The sequence below is a fragment of the Petromyzon marinus genome, chromosome 45 (assembly GCF_048934315.1).
Source record: "Petromyzon marinus isolate PM22_M1 ecotype Great Lakes invasive population chromosome 45, UKy_Petmar_22M1.pri1.0, whole genome shotgun sequence".
Lineage (NCBI taxonomy): Eukaryota > Metazoa > Chordata > Hyperoartia > Petromyzontiformes > Petromyzontidae > Petromyzon > Petromyzon marinus.
In genome coordinates, this window is record NC_133711.1 from 1,877,666 (window position 1) to 1,895,502 (window position 17,837).

The 17,837-nt window shown below is 53.9% G+C and overlaps 1 protein-coding gene across 4 annotated transcripts in view; it reads right to left on the reverse strand.

The window, feature by feature from the left end:
• The window catches only part of ATP9B (ATPase phospholipid transporting 9B (putative)), a 124,382-nt gene that overhangs the window by 79,372 nt on the left and 27,173 nt on the right, over window positions 1-17,837 (reverse strand). For all 4 annotated transcript variants that reach the window (XM_032971315.2, XM_032971314.2, XM_032971312.2 and 1 more), the window contains 5 exons: window positions 15,043-15,193; window positions 12,945-13,058; window positions 10,892-11,000; window positions 5,466-5,524; window positions 3,997-4,048 (listed from right to left, as the gene is read on the reverse strand). In XM_032971315.2, coding sequence (XP_032827206.1) covers window positions 3,997-4,048; window positions 5,466-5,524; window positions 10,892-11,000; window positions 12,945-13,058; window positions 15,043-15,193 — 485 coding nt within the window. The remainder of the gene's footprint in view (window positions 1-3,996; window positions 4,049-5,465; window positions 5,525-10,891; window positions 11,001-12,944; window positions 13,059-15,042; window positions 15,194-17,837) is intronic.

The window sequence follows — 17,837 nt, forward strand, 5'->3', positions numbered from 1 at the left end:
CCACCCCCCCCCCCCACCCCGGCAGACTGCCCCCCAAATAAAGTAACGTTTGCCGGCGGCCGCACGTTAACAGCAAGACGTGACGCCGGTAAGTAGATTAGGATTTTGCCAGGAAGAATAAAGAGGCTTTCTGCTTAATTAAATTTGCATTAACAAGGCTGTGGGGCCCAGCCGCCGAACGAACGGAGGCCGCACGTCCCAGTGTAATTCCATAATTAAAGGCCCTTCATGTACGATATTGTTCACTTGAAAACAAATCAATATCCGAGTGTCTGGATGCCAGCAAACGGCAAAAAAAGTCAAACTTCTACATTTCACACCGGCATTAATTTTTCATCAGAGTAGCCATTACATAAGATTAATACCGTGAAAGTGTATCTGAGTTATTAAATTGTAAAGTGCACCGCTATCCGATTGCACAGCGCGGCGGCCGCGCCGCGTTTCACTCAGTCGCTGCGCTCGAGCGTTGAGTTTATTAGCGGAGAAGGAACAAGCGATTAGCGGCACAGCACACGCCCACATGGGCACGCGCACCCTGCCAGCACCAGCGCTCGCCACGCGCTCGTTTTCCACTCTGCCTCCGTCTCTCGCCGACTCCGGCTCACGGCATCGGCGTGAGCCGGCCGAAGCGTTCCCCAGCCGCACCTCTTGCTTCCATAGCTTCCCCCGGACCCCCTCTCCTTGTTTGACGACACCCGGCTTCGCTTCTGGGCAGGAAGCGCGCGGTCTCCCGTTTTGCTGCCTGCAGCCATGCGATTCGATTTCTCACACCGCTCCACGCGGCCTGGTTTTGCGTAACGAGCCCTCCACTGCTCCCGTGCACGGCTGCTTGCTGTGCGGGGCAGCTTGCCGTTCACTGTGCTGCAGCCGTGCGTGGCGTACAACAGTTCATGACACTGGGCGCAGGAGGGAAAACCACTTTGGCTCTAAATAAAGGTGGCGTGGACCTTAACGTTCTCTCAGGCATTAACGCTTATTCTTAGATTTGACACGCGCGAAACGATGAAGCCCTGCTGCTTGCAACTTCGCCTCTCCTTTCCGACCACTTGGCCTCAAAGTGTGCAGCGTGAACGCTCCGTACGGAATACCCGGCGCTACATTTTGCCTTCAGCACAAGGATGGGGTTACTGCGCATCATGTCCAGGTGACTGGTGGCAGCGGGAAGACAAAGACAGCCAGCCACGATGCTGGCTGCGGCACCAGCCCTCCTCATCTCATAGAGCACGTAACGGGGGTGCAATGATTTTTTTTTATGTTATACAGTAAAACCTCGTTATTTCGGCATTTGATCACTCGTAATTGGGAATAATTCGGCACGGCTACGCTTTCAGAATTTCGACAGTATTAGTAATTCGCCACGAGCCGAATTGCCGCACCGAATGGTACAATTTCGGCATGCACGGGGAGCGGCGCCACGCGCCACGACCAAAACAACGGACTCAGTCTAGTGGTGGCGCGCGTGGCGAGCGTGGTGAGTGTGGCGAGCGTGGTGAGCGTGGCGAGCGTGGCGAGCATGGCGAGCGTGGTGAGCGTGGTGAGCGTGGTGAGCGTGGTGAGCATGGCGAGCATGGCGAGCGTGGTGAGCGTGGCGAGCGTGGTGAGCGTGGCGAGCGTGGCGAGCGTGGTGAGCGTGGCGAGCGTGGTGAGCGTGGTGAGCGTGGTGATTGTGGCGAGCGTGGTGAGCGTGGCGAGGGTGGTGAGCGTGGTGAGCGTGGTGAGCGTGGTGAGCGTGGTGAGCGTTCGTGCAGACCCGTTCCTTTGGACTTTACCTTGTTAATGCACTCGGCGCAAGCCAACCCTCTCAGAAATGTTGTCTACACCTACATCAAGGAGTAATAGAAAGCGACTGAAGTATAAATGCCTGAGTCTGCGAGACAAAGCCACATTTTTGGATAGAATTGATCCAGGTGTGTCAATGCGTACAGTGTGTGCAGAGTTTGGAAAATAAATGTAGATTTTTTGTATTTGGGCAGGAGGCACTGCGGAGTACCATTTTACATAATTCGGAATATTGGGTAATTCGGCAAGGCCGGAGTCCCATGTGTCGAATTAACAAGGGATTACTGTATTTAGCTGGATGGACCTTTTTGACCAATTCAAGGAGCTTGTTGTTGAGTGCACAAGATATTGCATGGCTCGCTACGTAGTGTGTTGCTACACAGCGAGCACCTCAGCCGAGACAACAGGAAGCACAATCGCACCTCCGAGAGACACTGACACCACACAGTGCATCATGGGAAACGGGCAACCGCCAAGGCGCGCACTCTCGTTCGCCTGCGCGCGTCTACCGCTCGAGGCAAAGTGCTCGAGATCCGAATGTGTTTGGCGCGTCATTCGTGCTCCCGCCGCTCAGGAAGCTGGGAGCCGTGGACAAGCGTCACACGCCACTGCCCTATTCCGCGCACAGTGCAGTCCGTCTCTCATGTGTCAATCGCGAGAGAGACACACACACACATACGTCTTTGTCTCAAAGTGCGGCAGTGTGGTGAGCGGTAGCGTAGCGGTTAGCGCACCGCACTTGGAGCCTGGAGACACGAGTTCGATTCCTGCTCATGGCCACCACCAGCGATAATTATCTGAACCTGTCGTGTGCCTCACCTAGGTCGACTCAGCCTCAAATGAGTACTTCGTGCAATGTGTTAACATCGCCACTGGGGAGACAAAGGCGGTCGGGCATGGTGCTGGCCACCCTACCCCCTTTGTGTGCCATGCTGGCCTTCATAGGCTATATGGGAGATCTTTGTCCTTGTTGTTATCAAAGTACACCTAACATGGCACAAGCGCCGTACTGACGTCACCGCCACTTAGCGGTTGTTATGTACATGTTATGTACATGTAAGCGTGTATGTGTATACATGTCGAACGTGTGTGTGTACACCTGACTGAGACCAGAATGAACTCTAAATGGGAGAATTAAACTACGGTCATCAAGGAACTTGGTGAGGCGCGGTCATCGGCAAAGCAACGTTGGGAGTTACATAACTAATGTATCAATGTTGAGCTTCTTTTTCACCGTGGCGAGCCATGCGACAATGGGTATTCATTCAAGACTAATTAAGGAATCATTGAACGCACTCATTATCATTATCAGACGAATGCAGAGTAAACGCCGAGAACCGGCCACGCCGATAACCTCAACGCTCGCAAGCGTCGGCTGTGGCCCTAAACGAGCGTGGAAACGAGTGAATAAGTGATGGGACCCAGAGCCGGGGCACCGCGCATGGCTGGGGTCTACGCGCCAACACCAAGCCCCGCGCCGGGCCCGGGGTCAGGCCATGCCGCCGCCACCGGCTGGAATTACAGCGGAGCGGCCGTGCCCCTACGGTGCCCACGGGCCCACCGGCGGAGGAACCGTACATGCTCCCGCCGGGCCCAGCTGGGCCCAGCCGGGCCACCGATAGCAGTGGCACGCGACCGCCCTTCTCCTCTCCGCAGATCGACCGGCGGCGCGTCGCGAGTTATGTAACGAGAGCGAGCGACGGCGGGAACGATGTTCACTCACGAGGGCCGAGGGAGCGGCGCGTGCGCAGGTCGAAAGGAAGTCTGACCGTCACGAGATGCCGGCCTTAGAACAACGGACAGCGAGCGAGGCAGAGATGCAACTCGGCGTCGAGCAACGAGCGGGCTTCAAAAAAGAAAGCGCCCAACAAATACCCGATCGGTGAACCCACCGCCAGCTCTCAGACGCAGAGATCGATTGGCTCAATCAATCGCTGTTGAATCTCTGACAGTACAGCTGAAAGAGTGAAACAGCGAGTTTAAGATATAATTGAACGATTGTTCATCAGTGCAATGAATTGCGCGCAGGGATTCCACAACTTTTCACGAAACTTTCTCCGCCCGGTATGTTTGGAGATTCACCCTGTGATGACTCGGCACCATCAACCTTACGTTTAACCAGTTTCTACACGGATTGGTAGAGTTTGCATTTCGAGACGTGGCCAACGGAGAAAAGATGGGGTGCTAAAATGTTTAACGGTAACAAACATCGCTTACCCGATTTCTCTGAAGTCCTCAAGAAGATCATGTCTGCCGGAACACGCTGATTCTAAACGGGAAAGGCAAAACCACGAAACAACGTGAGGCCTTGTGCTCGCCGCTGCCGAGACGATCCACGCGGCGGCACCAAATCGAGCGTGCCGAGCACAGCGGCCTCAGCGCCAGCGGGCCACGGCATCTCAGTGGGCGAAGGCGCGAATCATCGACCCCGTGTGCGCTGCGCCTGAGCTGGCAGTGGAAATTCCACATTTCCATGTCGGGACCACGTCTGAATAATTTGATATTCGCGCCAGTCTTGCGGCGCAATGTGACCGTCACGACGGCGCAATGCAGTGGTTTCACGGTAGGCGGCGATGTTGCTGTGCGTAACCCCAAATGAGCAATTTTGGTGTATAATTTGATCATTTGGACCATGCCGTGGGCACACAATGGCCTCGTCATTGTGAATTACATCGGTTAACACACCCGCAGTATCACTCGGGGAGGCCTGCCGGGTTCGAACCACGAACCTCTGCAAACAAGCGGCATCCGCGACTGAACTCCCACTACTGCCGAGCTCCCACGTGAAACTTTGCCAGACCGTGAAGACGACGATGATGATGATGACGGTAGAGATAATCTTAACCGTGCTTCATGTCTGCAGCTGTTGCGTGTAAAATATAGCGCAACTGTGGCGGTATTTGTAAAAGTATTTAGAAAACCACGGTGTGGAAAGTACTTGGGAAACACACTTTTTTGTGTGTGAACTGAAATGAAAGAAAATCACTTTTAAAAAATGCGTAGGCCACAAAGTTAGCGCTGCACAAATCGGTTAGCAGGAGTGCCAGCTCACCGCGCGCTATTAAAGCGAACAAATGTAATCCAATTCACGTCAAAAAATGTCAGGACGATTAGAGACATGTAATCAAGCAGGATGGTACAATTGTGCTCGGAGAGCGGAGTCGCGGTCATGAAATATCACAAATAAGCGCGGCGGGGACGTTTATTACAAACTGCGGCGAGTGTGATGGCATTTGTCAATAGCTGTTAGGAAACCCCTAAAGCAAGCGGCAATAATCCATGCGCCTGATAATTCCTGCACATGAAAAAATATAAATAATAATAATCTTGTACCGCGCTAAATTAAATGTCATTCTTGTCGCAGACAGATCATTGGATTTTGATGTGCAAATTATAGCCGAATTCCTTTTATTAATTTTGAAAGCTCCTAAGTGGGATCATTTGAAGTTATTTTCATTTTAATGATTTTTGGTTCTTCCACACGGAGGCCGCGCGTTTTAACGACACGGGCACCACGTGGCGGTGGCTGGCGCCGTCGCCACTGCCGTCTCTCCGCGGCGAGAACTCGCCCGCCCGCCCGCCCGCCCGCCCGCCTACTCGCCCGCCCGCCCATCCACCCCCCCGTCCACCCAACCACACGCCCGCTCATTCGCACCAGGGAGCGAAGAGGTGCGCACGGCACTCACCTTCTCAACGATGATGAGGTCGCCCACTTGAATGTCCGAGCTCTTCACCTTCGCAACACCTGCCGGGCACGCACAGCGCAGTCAGAACACGCACCCTCACTCAGGGGCCGCTCGCCAGGGTCACGCCGGCTCGACCGGACAGGCCAAGCCGAGGGGACCCCCCTCCCCTGTCCCTGCTCACACGAGGAATGGGGTGGCCCTCATTTCTAGAGGCGGGCCCCGAGGACAGAGGTAAGAAAAAATCCCCAATTCAAACGAAAGGGCCCAGTCATCTCCCTATGAGATGACCACTGGTGACTTCACACAAATGTGGTACTTATTTTGCATTGACCTGAACGAGACGATGGGCTGCATAGATTGCCAAACGAGGATTTGGAGCTTGCGACCTTCCAATTACGAGGTGAGGATTATAACGACGCCCCTGGGCGATGAGCTTATCGTAAGTTTCCCATCCTTCCGTGCACACACACACACGCGAGGCGATCACTGACGACCGCAGTAGAGCCACTGTGCATTTCTGAGCTTAGCTCCAGGACAGTGGATGTCACTGCTGACTTCGGGAGACCACCACACACGTGCAGGCTCTTGGACGATGCGGGCGTGAACGTGGTGGGCAGCAGAGGGCAGTGCGACAACAACCATTGCTATACTGTACTTCTACGCTCCTTTCTTTCACCATTAGCGCACTGAACAGCGTGATGAAGCACAGTCAATTAACAACCCGCAACCTGCACGGCATGGGGAGACCCCTCATCCAGCAGTGGATTGATAAAAGAGGCTGTGCGTGTAAAGTGGATGACGAAACACATCCGCAATCCTGGCCCGGTGAGAAATGACACTTCTGGACCAACTGGACATCTGTGAAGAAAAGAGCTTCACAAGCTCATCAGATTCCTCAAGTCCAAAATAAAGATTCTGATTCTGACACGTTTGGGCCCCCGTGCTTGACAGGGCGGGGCACGTGGTGCCGGGCGGGGCACGTGGTGCCGAGCGCGGCGACTCCGGCGGGACAGCACGTGGCCTCTCGCATGAACGAAAACTCGAGGAGAGGAAATGACATCGTCCGTGCATCGTCTACGTAAACAACCACAATCCCCAACAACCTTTCCATCGGCTCCGAACACACGGCTACGTCACGTATATGCACACAGACGAGCGCAATCAATGAATAGCGATCGTCCACGCACCGCGAATCTGATGTAAAGAGCGGCTTAAAATGGCATGATTGTTAAGCTGTATATTACGCACGTGTAAAATGCAGCTAATTAAAAAGTGATGTTGGTTTATCTAAGATAGAGGTCATATTCTTTTAATAATAATTCTGTTGGTAGCTCGGCATTCTTATTAATTTTAAATGCAAAGTGGTTTAATTAATTGGCTTCTTGGCTGATGTGTTTTCCTTGATTAAGATTAGTACTGCTGCTGTACAAACTGAGTGTCCTTTGAGACGAGGCTGCATGAGTAAATATTTACTAATGAAAGGATGACGATGACAATGATGATGACGATTCGATAAACCTCTTTTCACGACCGCAACAACGATGCCTAGCTGTGTCGTTCTGCCGCATCAGTCCAAAGTTGATGAGGCCATCAAGTCCATTGCCAGTAATTCCAGCACACGTAAACATCACTTCCTTCCTTCTGCCAGATCCTGCCAGTTGTTGCACACTCGGTATTTGACCTCTTGAAGTCCGCCCTTCGAGTTTCCCACCATCTGACTTGAGGTCTCTGCCCTCTGAGTGCCTCTCCAATACCAGTCTCGGTCACCTGCCCTCCTCCTCCACTCAGCACCCGTGTCCCACCCATCGTGACCTCCTCCTCTTCCCGATTACATCGACAGTGCTTTAATGCTGAGATTGTAAAGCTAAAATGAGAGTTGAATTGAGCAAATGTCCAATGTGTGGACCACGGGTTCAGTGTAGCCATTGGTGGTGACACACGAGGGCCTGGTCCACCGTTTGGGCTGGGAGCCTAGGAGCTGGAGAACCTGGAAAGCTGGAAATCTGGGAGATGGGGAGCCGGGGAACCTAGGGGCTGGGGAGACTTGGAGCCTGGGGATCTGGGAGCCAGGGAGCCGTAGACTCGAGAGCCAGGGAACCGGGGACTCTGAGCCAGGGCCTGGTAACACTAGCTCGAGCTATCGGAGCCATTCACCCTCCTCTGTGAGAATCCAAACCTTAAGTGCACGTCAGCTGCTTTAGACTTTCAATTTAAATAAAATGTCATCAATTTCCTATGAATAAATATATGCTATATATCAGTTTTTATGGTTGAAAGGAATAATTTTAACTGCGCTATCAGAGGATTTTCTTGTTAATTAGCCTTTGTAAAAATTTATAACAAATAATGAAAATTTTGCAAGATTCGGTGATTCCGCAAACCCTTCCCACAGACCGGAGGTCCATTATTATATTAACACCTGTATCTCACCGCGGTGCTACACGCTCTGCCCGCGGCGGCCGCGGGACTGATGACACCGCACCTCCTGGTGGTCACGGTGGTGGTGGGGGACACACTCGGCGGAGATTAAAATCCCACGGCGACGCGAGGCCGCCGGTGAAACGCGACGGCGGCAACGTCGCCACGTTCCCGGGCGTTCAGAGTGAAAACGTGGGCACTTTCACTTCCCTCATTCGTCGTCACCATTACGCTCGCTCGAAGCTCATCAAGCCCGGCTTTGATCCCTGGGTTTGATCTTCCACGAAGCTCACGGTCCACCCTAAGCCGCATCCACTGCACAAACCATGGCAGTAGATGCGGATACTTGATGCACAAATGGAAAATTCTACACTCTCCAGCGGTGTGTAGCAGGCCTCTTTCCCCATCTTTTACGCCCCACCCCTTCTCTAAAATGGTTTAGTCGCGTTGGGATTGCGTTCCGCGAAATGTTGTGGCTTTGCTCTCCTGCACACCGGTGTGCTGTACTAGTGAAAAATTGGCACGTTCTGTTTACGTGACAACCCTTACGAGTTGGCTGTATGGGGTGGTGGCGGGTTTAACGACACATTTCTATATTTATGCGATCTAACCCAAAAACACCTGCATTATGGATGTCACCTGGTTGAGTGAGCTATGCAACGTGCTGTAAGGGGCGTGCACTTTTGTCGCGAATAAAAAAAAAACTCTCCAGTAGTGTGCTAATGCGGGTCACTCATAACAGACCGTAACAATGATTCACAAATACGGCGATTAACAATCCGTTGCTCCTGGCGCGGTTGTCTGGGCTTGAGCACCTGAATGTCACATTGTAGTCGTTGCTCTGCATCAACATCAGCGGCCGTACGACAGGAAGAAGATTCCGCTGGGTTACCCAGGAAAACCTCGCCGAGTCTCAAGACTCCATCAGGACGGTCTTGCCAAGTTTTCGCAGTAGGGGACCCGTTGTCTATTGTTCATTCTTCCCTTAAAGCCCTGACTGATTATCCCCCGCTCACCCAAACTCCCCTTCCCATTCACCGACTCCGTCCCTCTTCCCAACTTCCCCTACCCATTCATCACACTCGCTCATAATCATCATCATCATCAACCACTCACTGTCACTCTCATCATCATCGTTCCTCATATTCGTCATGCGCTACCATCCTTCTCAACATCTCATCTCACCACGCTCTTCTCGTCTACAAATAGCAAATCCTTTGTTCAGCACTTTGAGCAAGGCGCTTTCTGAATTAAAATAATAAGACAAGATGCTGCTGCTGCTGTGTGTGTGTTATCCCAATTATTGAGTAACTTGCTGGTGAATGTTTCAGCAATAAGAATGTATTGGCCAATACCGTGTTTTTTTCCCCATTAGCTATGCGAGGAAAACGGAGAACCGGGTGTAAACGGATGCAGAACAGGGGGAGAGAGAGAGAGAGCGCACGGATTCTACGCAAGGAAGGAGCCCACATCGGGGAATCGAACCCTTTGCCGCGAGACACTAGTGCTACCGCAGCGCCGCCCTGCCACCCGGCGTTAAGTGGCATATAAAAAAAACCCCAGGACGGCAGAAGAGGCCGCGCGTCACGCCCCCCCGCCCCCCCCCCGCCCCCCCCCGATCTCGCGACGTCACGGACGCGGGCGGAGCGCGGCCGTGCCGGGAGCAGGGGCTTCGTTCTAAATAAATAAATAAATATCGGCCTGCACCTAATGCCATTAGTCACAGTGACATAGGGACACGCGCCTTTCATATGCAAAGCCCGACAATTAAATTTTCACCAGCCAGCCGCGACATCATCAGACTTTAATGAAATCGCGTGGCTATCGGATGCGATGTGGTGGTTACCCCTGCGCAGGGGGCGGGGTGGGGGGGGGTAATGGAAGGATGATTCCGGTATCGTGATATCCCCGCGGCCACGCGGTGTCTAGATGCCAAGAGACGTCTGCGGCAGGTCTGACGTTCCTCCACTCGGGCTTTGTCCCGGGCGAGGCGGCGACAATGCGGCGCGGCCCGCCGGGCGAGGATTCGCAGGGTCTCGTTTCCACGAGCGTGCGGACGCGTTTCGGTGACGGTGATCACCGGTGGCCTGCGCTGGATCCAAGGCGGGCGGCGGGGGTGGGGGGGTGAGGGGAACGGGGGCAGCGATCGTCCCCATCACTATCTTGGAGACCCAGAAACTTGATGCAGTCTTTAACAAAAAAATGACCTTACTATTAATGCAGGGGGCGGTTTAAAAAGGTTGACATTTCACGACCCCCCCCAGGGAGGTTTGTCGAACTGCGATGACGATGATGAAAGTGGCACAGTCGCGTACTCACCGCGGCACAGTATCGAAAATGTGTCCCAAGTGTCACCGACTACAGGGTGGGCAGTGATTACATGCGTGCCTTACAGCAAGAAGTGCATAGGTTCCATTCCCGACTCGGGTGACCATCTGTGTGGCTTTTGTATGTTCTCCCCCCTGTCCTGCATGGGTGTCCTCTGGGTTCTGCAGTTTCCTGCCATTGCTGAGAAGATCATAAAATGTCTCTGCAATTGGGCAAAACATCCCAATGCTTAAAATGACCTACAAATTACTCAACTAGGATTACACAGCAGCAGCAGCAACATCGACCCCTCCTGCAAAAACTTGATGGGACCCTCCTGGAAATGGGTCTTGAGACTCGGTGAGACATTACTGGGTGAACAAGCGGAAACATAAAACATAACAGCGAACCAACGGCAGCGTAAATCCCGGTGTCCAGAGCAAACTTTGCACGCAATATTCGTGCAGCGCTACTTTAAACACGTGCACATATCGCGCGTGATTTACGTCATCATGAAGTCAAACGTGCAGTGTGGCTTATCAACCACGGGCAACAAAACCTCCCCTCTCGCTCCACCGAGAAATGTTGAGAGTGAACGTGCATATCACGCCCGTGCGTGGCGCTGGCGCGTGCGTGGCGCTGGCGCGTGCGTGGCGCTGGCGCGTGCGTGGCGCTGGCGCGTGCGTGGCGCGGATGCCCACCTCGTATGGTGAGCTTGCTGTAGAGCTGCGAGTTCATCTCCTTGTCTCTCTGGAACCTGCGCAACTCGTCCAGGGCCTCGCGGAACATGGTGACGGCCAGCACGAAGCCCTGCGCAGTGCGGGTGGGGGGAGTGGGGTCCGCGCGGGTATCGATCAGAGCGGCGACGGGCGCGCGGATAAATCTCACCGTCCCCCGAAGGGCAATCTGTCGGCGGCGCTCTCTGAGCTGCCCCACGAGCGGCGTGAGTGATCGCGGGCAATTTTACTCCAAGACTAATTAAACAACAAAGCGGGCGATCATCAGCCTAAACAGTCGCGGTGGCTTTTGTATGAGGACGATTAATGGCCGAGGAAAGGCCCCTTTCCCTCGCTCCCCGAACTGAACGCGGCGGTGGTGGCGGGGGTGGCGGCGGCGGCGATGGTGGCGGTGGAAGCGCAGAGTTATCGACGTGATGAATGGCGCGGGCTATGGGCTCGTCACACTCGCACACACGTGTAGGTCGACTCAGCCTCAGTGGAGTTCCTAGTGCTTTGTGTAAAACCATTGCCACTGGGAAGACAAAGGCGGCCGGACGTGGTGTTGGCCACTCACCCCCCTGTGTGCAGTGCCGGCTTTCATAAGTGCTTGCTAACAGCACTTGCCCCAACAGTCTCTTAAGGCTGTATGGGGGATCTTTGTCTTTGTGTGAACTGAGACTCGCCCACGCACACGGAGTGAGACATTTTATGACGTGTGACAATTAAGTCGATTTCCCCCTCCACAAACGAGAAGGGGGCAGCTCCCATCTCTGAAGTTATGAAGACCCTCACCCATGCCTTCATCATCCAACTCGTTTACTGCCACTCCCTGCTCTACAGCCTACCCAAGTCCCTCCCTCTCAAAACTCCCAATGATCCAGGGTGCCACAAGAGCCCAGACCCACACCCATAGCCCGAGGCGACACCACCGCAACCTTCCGATACCTCCACGAGCTCCCAACCGAATCCCACGGTACCTACACGATCCGGCGCAACATCTCAAGACATCCTCCACAGACTCGCCCCTGCTTACATCCCGCATCCGATCTCACCGTGTTGCCCATACCTTGCTCTTCGCTACAGCAATCAAACGCGTCTCTTGAAACCCTCTGTCAACAACCTCCACTCCTTCTCTGACGGTGCCAAACAGGGTCTGGAACTCCCTCCCCCCCAGCTGCCAACTCCCTGCCCCTAATCAAATCCAGGCTCAAGACCTTCCACTTATCGTCTGCTGAAGACTGTCTCCTACACATTCAGTGTCTTCATTTGCACCTCAGCTTAAATGTCTACACACACACACCTCTCCCCGTATCCGCTGTCTCTGGGATAGGCACGTGCCGCTGCTTTTGAACATCAACAGCCGCGCCTCGAATTTGCACTCAGAATCATCAGCATCTTCATTTAGACGGGAGGAACCCGACGAGCCACGAAGCTCTTTATCACAGATGCCCAGTATGGGCGGGTCGGCGAGCAGCGACGCGCGGCGGCGCCCGCGGGCTTCCGGAGCGTCGTCAATTCTCCCCACCCGAGGTCGCGATTCTATTCAGCGACGTGGCGTTTTACCAACGCAGCGAAAGGTGGCGTCTCCGGCGGCCGGAGGGCTAACTTACAGCGATTGCAAGCGGCATAATAAATGGGAAAAAAATGGAATAGGGAAAAAAAACGGTTTGATGTAACATGATATTGGGCAACACAATTTGAGGAGTGCATTCGTGAGCTTGAGAATCAAAATTTGCAGATGTATCGGTGCCTTTGTGCCCATTCATAATGCATGAAGGGGCACAACGACTAAGATCCCCCATATAGCTATACCGGCTGTTGGGGCAAGTGCTGTCACCGAGCACCTGCGAAGGCGGTGCGCTCATACGCACTGCAGCAGGTATTAATTTAAGGCCGAGTCGACCTAGGGAAGGTCCGGGCGGGACCACGTTCAGATATACGTCACCCATGTTGGCCATGGGTGGCGAATGGAACTCTGGTCGTCGCCACCGCCCCAAGCGCCCGCGCTCACGACGTTCGCTCGGCCGCCACGTACCAGCGGCGCCCAGTAGGTGTAGAGGTACCCGATCTTCAGCTCGGGCACGAATTGCGAGCATGCCACCACGAGGAAGTACAGGTTGAGGAAGAACTTGAACTGCTGGTACAACACCTGCACGGCAACGCCAACGCGGGCACGCAAATATTAACGCAGTGCATCAAAATCCGGCGGAGCGGGCGTCAACGCAGCCGAAGCGAGCGAGGCGGAGCCTGGGGACGATTCCTCCGTCATTGAGCTGCACATCAAGAGAACGGTCTGTCAGCCGGCAATCGTAAACGGAGTGGGGGGGGGGGTGGGGGGCATGGAGGAGCTGGGCTGCCTCGGTTTTAAAACGGCTCGGATGCGATCTCAGCGAACGAGGCATCCGGGGGCCGCTCAGCGCAAGCGTTCCCGCGGTCGGGGGCAGTGTGACCGGCAAGCATTTAATTTCTTTACTTTTTATCAATAACGGGCGAAATGCCCCCGTGGGGGACGCGGGCGAGGGTGTGCGCGTGGTATGAAATATCTTTCTCTCTCGTGCGCGCGTGCGTGCGCGTGCGTGCGCGTGCATGCGTGTGTTTAGACGGAACGAGCTGAATGGGATGACGGAACAGGTCTCTGCCCCGCGTGGCCGTTGCTCGTTGCGAGCGGCGTCTTCAATGGAGGACGGCGCGTAGGCACCCGTTAAAATCCCCGCAACCTGCTGTCATTTTTCAGGTGTATTATTTCACTGTCGCGCGCACGCTAAACGTCCCGTGAAATCAGCCGCAGAGTGCGGGTCGCTCCGTACCACGCTCAAAGTTACAGTCAAAATTCAAAGTGGGACGCACTTCAAGCAGCTAAAGTACGTACGTTGAACTTCTTTCGCCGCCGTGCGGAGCCAACCGTGCTCATCGGAGTTGTGAAACATTAGAACGTGATTCTGGTCATCGCGCTATTACTGGGGACAACGAATCTCACGGGGCTCTCACCCTAAAGGACGCGAGAAACCTGCAGCACGCGGCCCACGAGCGCTGCCGTTTGGGCCACCACAGCCGAGCTGTTGTGAGACCTTGCGCTCGTAAGTGGGCGAAGGGCCCTGTGCGACAGGCAGCCCCTCCCACAAGCGAGGGCGGCTTTGTGTGTTAGTTTGTGGTCCATCCCCCACACCACCGATTAGCACGGTTGGCTACATACGGTGCGAGAGAACTTGAACGTACAGTAGAGCCCCACTCAACGACGGTAATTGGTTTCACGAAACCGGTTGTTAAGCGACGTGGTCGTTAACCGAGTAAGGGAAATACACGTTAAAGGCGTAATTCGTTTCGATAGCATCGAAAGTCACCCTTTTTCACCCGAAAAACGTACTTCATAATATTTAAACCACGGATGTTAATACATAAATATATTAACAACATTATAAACACATAATATTAAAAGACACATGGTTAATCGATGCATTCATTCATATTTACTGTACCTACAACAGCCCGTCGTTAAAAGGGGAATGGTCGGTAAGCGAACAACATTGGGCTCTATGGAGGGGTCCTTCTTAACACCACTATACACTACACTATACACTACACTACTATATTCTTGGTTCTTTCGGTAAAGCCACGTGGATAGAAAATAAAATAAAAATTAAACAAAATTACAATTACAAATAAAATAAAAATAAGAGCAGGCAACCCACGACGTTTCGATTGCACCACAAGCGCTTGTGTGTCTCGGGAGCCGTCGGCGTTGGTTTCCACTGCAAAAGCCGAGCCGGACCGCTGACGTCAAAATCCGCACATTCGCGCTCGCTCATTGCGTGGATTGAGTTGTGCGGCATGCGTTTGTACGGCCAGCGGTGGTAAAGCATTTTCATTCGGCCATTGCACACCGCTGATAACGCACTCCGCAAAGTTGTATTCGACGGAACAATCTAAAATTGTACAAGCACGGTGCATTTTTAAATAATGTACGTGAATCGATAGAGGGCGGATTATTTATTTTTGTCAATTTATACCACAATCATGAGGGCGGCCCCGGGGCAAGTTCAATACTGGGCCAATAGCGGTGAAAACACAAGGGTAGCGTTGTTAGTGGCGCCACTGAGTATGTGCGTGCGTGCGTGCGCGCGTGCGTGACGTACCCCCGGCACGAAGGTGAACACGTTGTACTTCTGGTTCTTGATGGCGTTGCGTGGGTATTTCTCCTCGCCCTTCTCGGGGTGGCCCAGCCACACGGTGCGCGGCTTGAGCTCCTTGTGCCGCCGGCACAGGCAGCACAGGCTGTCGCAGCAGCTGCGCGTGCCCGGCCACACCGCGCAATCGTTTGGCACGCACAGCACACAGCACAGCGCCGCACAGCGCCGCGCGGCACGACGTCGCAGGCGGGGTGCCGCGTCGTGGGATACGGCACCACGCCGGGAAGCAGGCGGCAGGACACACCAAGAGCAACGGGCACGGAGAGCAGCACACCATACAGGACACCGCCACACAGAACAACACCCCGTGCAGGACACCACGCAGAACAGCACACAGTACAGCACACAGTATAGGAGACCATGCAGGACGCCGCACCATATAGGGTACCGTGCAGGACACCATGCAGGACACCCCACCACACAGGACGCCAAGCAGGACAGCACACCGTGCAAGAACACCATTGAGGACAGCACACCATACAGGACGCCACACGATACAGGACACCATGCAGGACACGACACCATACAGAGCAGCACACAGGACAGGACATCACAGCCCATGGAACACCACAACATGCAGGACACAACACCATGCAGGGCGAAATACCATGCAGGAAACCACACGAGCAGACACAAGAATGCACAGACACCATGCCACACATCATCATCCATCACCACCGCACGCAGTTCACGCACACAAACACACGCACGCGCGCACACAGAAAAGAGAACCCAGAAGCATACGCACCATCAGTAAACGCTCAAGCTCAGCAGCAAAACATTTCAAAATCCTCAAGTCAATGCGAGACGGATATTCACGGCACGCTCACGCGCAAAGGCGCCAAGGGTCAGAAGGTGACCTAAACTACAGGGCAGTGGGCAGAGGCAAGGCCAGAGAGACAGTCGCGGCACTATGAACCAGGGGCCGCAGCCCGGCCAGAGCGAGAGAGCAACGCGGCTGAAAAGGCATCGCCAGGTGAGCAGCAGAATAGAGTGCGGAGAGAAATCTGTCAAACGGTCGCCGTTGCCGCGAGAGGCCGCATTTATAAATGACTGGAAACCCCGCGAGTCTGGACCTCTAGGATGACGGTCGCTGTGACTGTCTCCTAAGGGCCACCTGCACGTCGCTCGCTCTGCATCGCCAAGCTCGCTGCGGCCGTGTCTGGGTTGGCGATGCTCGTTCACACGGTGTCCAGAAACGTTCTTTATCAAGACTGTCACTCCGCTTGTTCACCCAGAATAGCCTCGTCAAGTCTCAAGACTAATTTTCAAGAGGGTCCTGCCAAGTTTGGTAAGTGGGGGGGGGGGGAGAGGGGGTGATACCGCTGCCGTGTGTAATCCCAATGGAATAATTTGCAGGTCATTTTCAAATCTGGTAAAAATGTTGACTATGATGCCAGCACGCAATGGCCGACGCTCCTTGCCAATGACGTCACGGCATCTTTAACGTCCACTAGGAAGTGACGGGTATTTTATAGTTAGTCCTAACCAGGGTGGCCTGCCGGCTTCGAACCACGAACCATTACCAGTTGAATATGAATGTTTGGCCATTACCAGTTACACTCTAGTTTTTTGTTGTTTATAGGTATCTCATCCAATGTCGCATCATCATAATTATCACGCTAGCGCTATAGGATGACACGCACAGCGGGCAGTGCGAGGATTGCATCGTTCGGAGGGAGAGGTCCGACGTTCACCGCCATCGCTCGGCTGTGATCCTCGTTTCGATCGCTTGCGGCGTGGCGCCGGTGAAGATCGCTCACCGTTTCAGGTCGAGCGAAACTCAAGCACGCAAGGGGACACGTGTGCAAACATTTGAACCGTGCGGCTAGAACTTGTGCCTCTGTGCAAGTCTTCGAGAATGGACGACGCCTTTATGGACACCCTGTAAATACGAACGGGAGGCGATTGCTCTCGATGTCGTGGAATCAATGCCAATGAAGTTTAACGCCGCCGATCGTTGCGGAATCGATGGCCTGCGAAGCGAACGCCGATCCATTCCGGAGCCGATTGCAAGGAAGCGGTAACGACGCGCGCTTCCAAATTAACGTCAGCGATCATCACTGATTACACCGTTCCCTCCATTTAAGGAATTGATCAAAGTGAGAGAGAGAGAGAGAACGGATAACATTTTCCGCAGGATCATTTGCGCAAAAATGAGGGAGCGGACCGGGCAGCGCTGCAGCAGGTGGCTCGGAGCTCTCCGGGAGATCGGGAGACGCATCTCAGTGGCAAGGGCTGGCCTGCCCAGAGGGGAGGTGGGAGGGCAGGCCTGCTCAGAGAGAGGGGTGGGAGGGCAGGCATGCCCAGAGGAGGTGCGGGCGGGAGGGCAGGCCTGCCCAAAGGGGAGGTGGGAGGGCAAAAGGGTCAGGGGTCAGAGCTGTTAGGAGGAACTGCTGGTTGGGATTATAGCTGCCGTGTCGTTTAGGGAACAGTCGAATTAGTACCGTGTTTTTTATGGTACTGCTTTGTGCTGTTCACGGTTTGTGTTGGTGCTGTTATGATGATGATAACAAATAATCGTGTCGGTGTGGTCCGGTGTGTTGTTATGATAATAGGTAGAGGATGGTGCTGTTTATGGTTAGTGTTGGTCTTCCTCTTTCATACGGATGATACAGATGCAGAGCAACAACTCCAATTTGACATTCCGGGGGTCAAGTCAGACAACGTCGTCAGGAGCAGCGGAGTGTATCGCTGCGATGTCTCCGTTAGCGTTGGTCCTCTGTATCGGTACAACAACG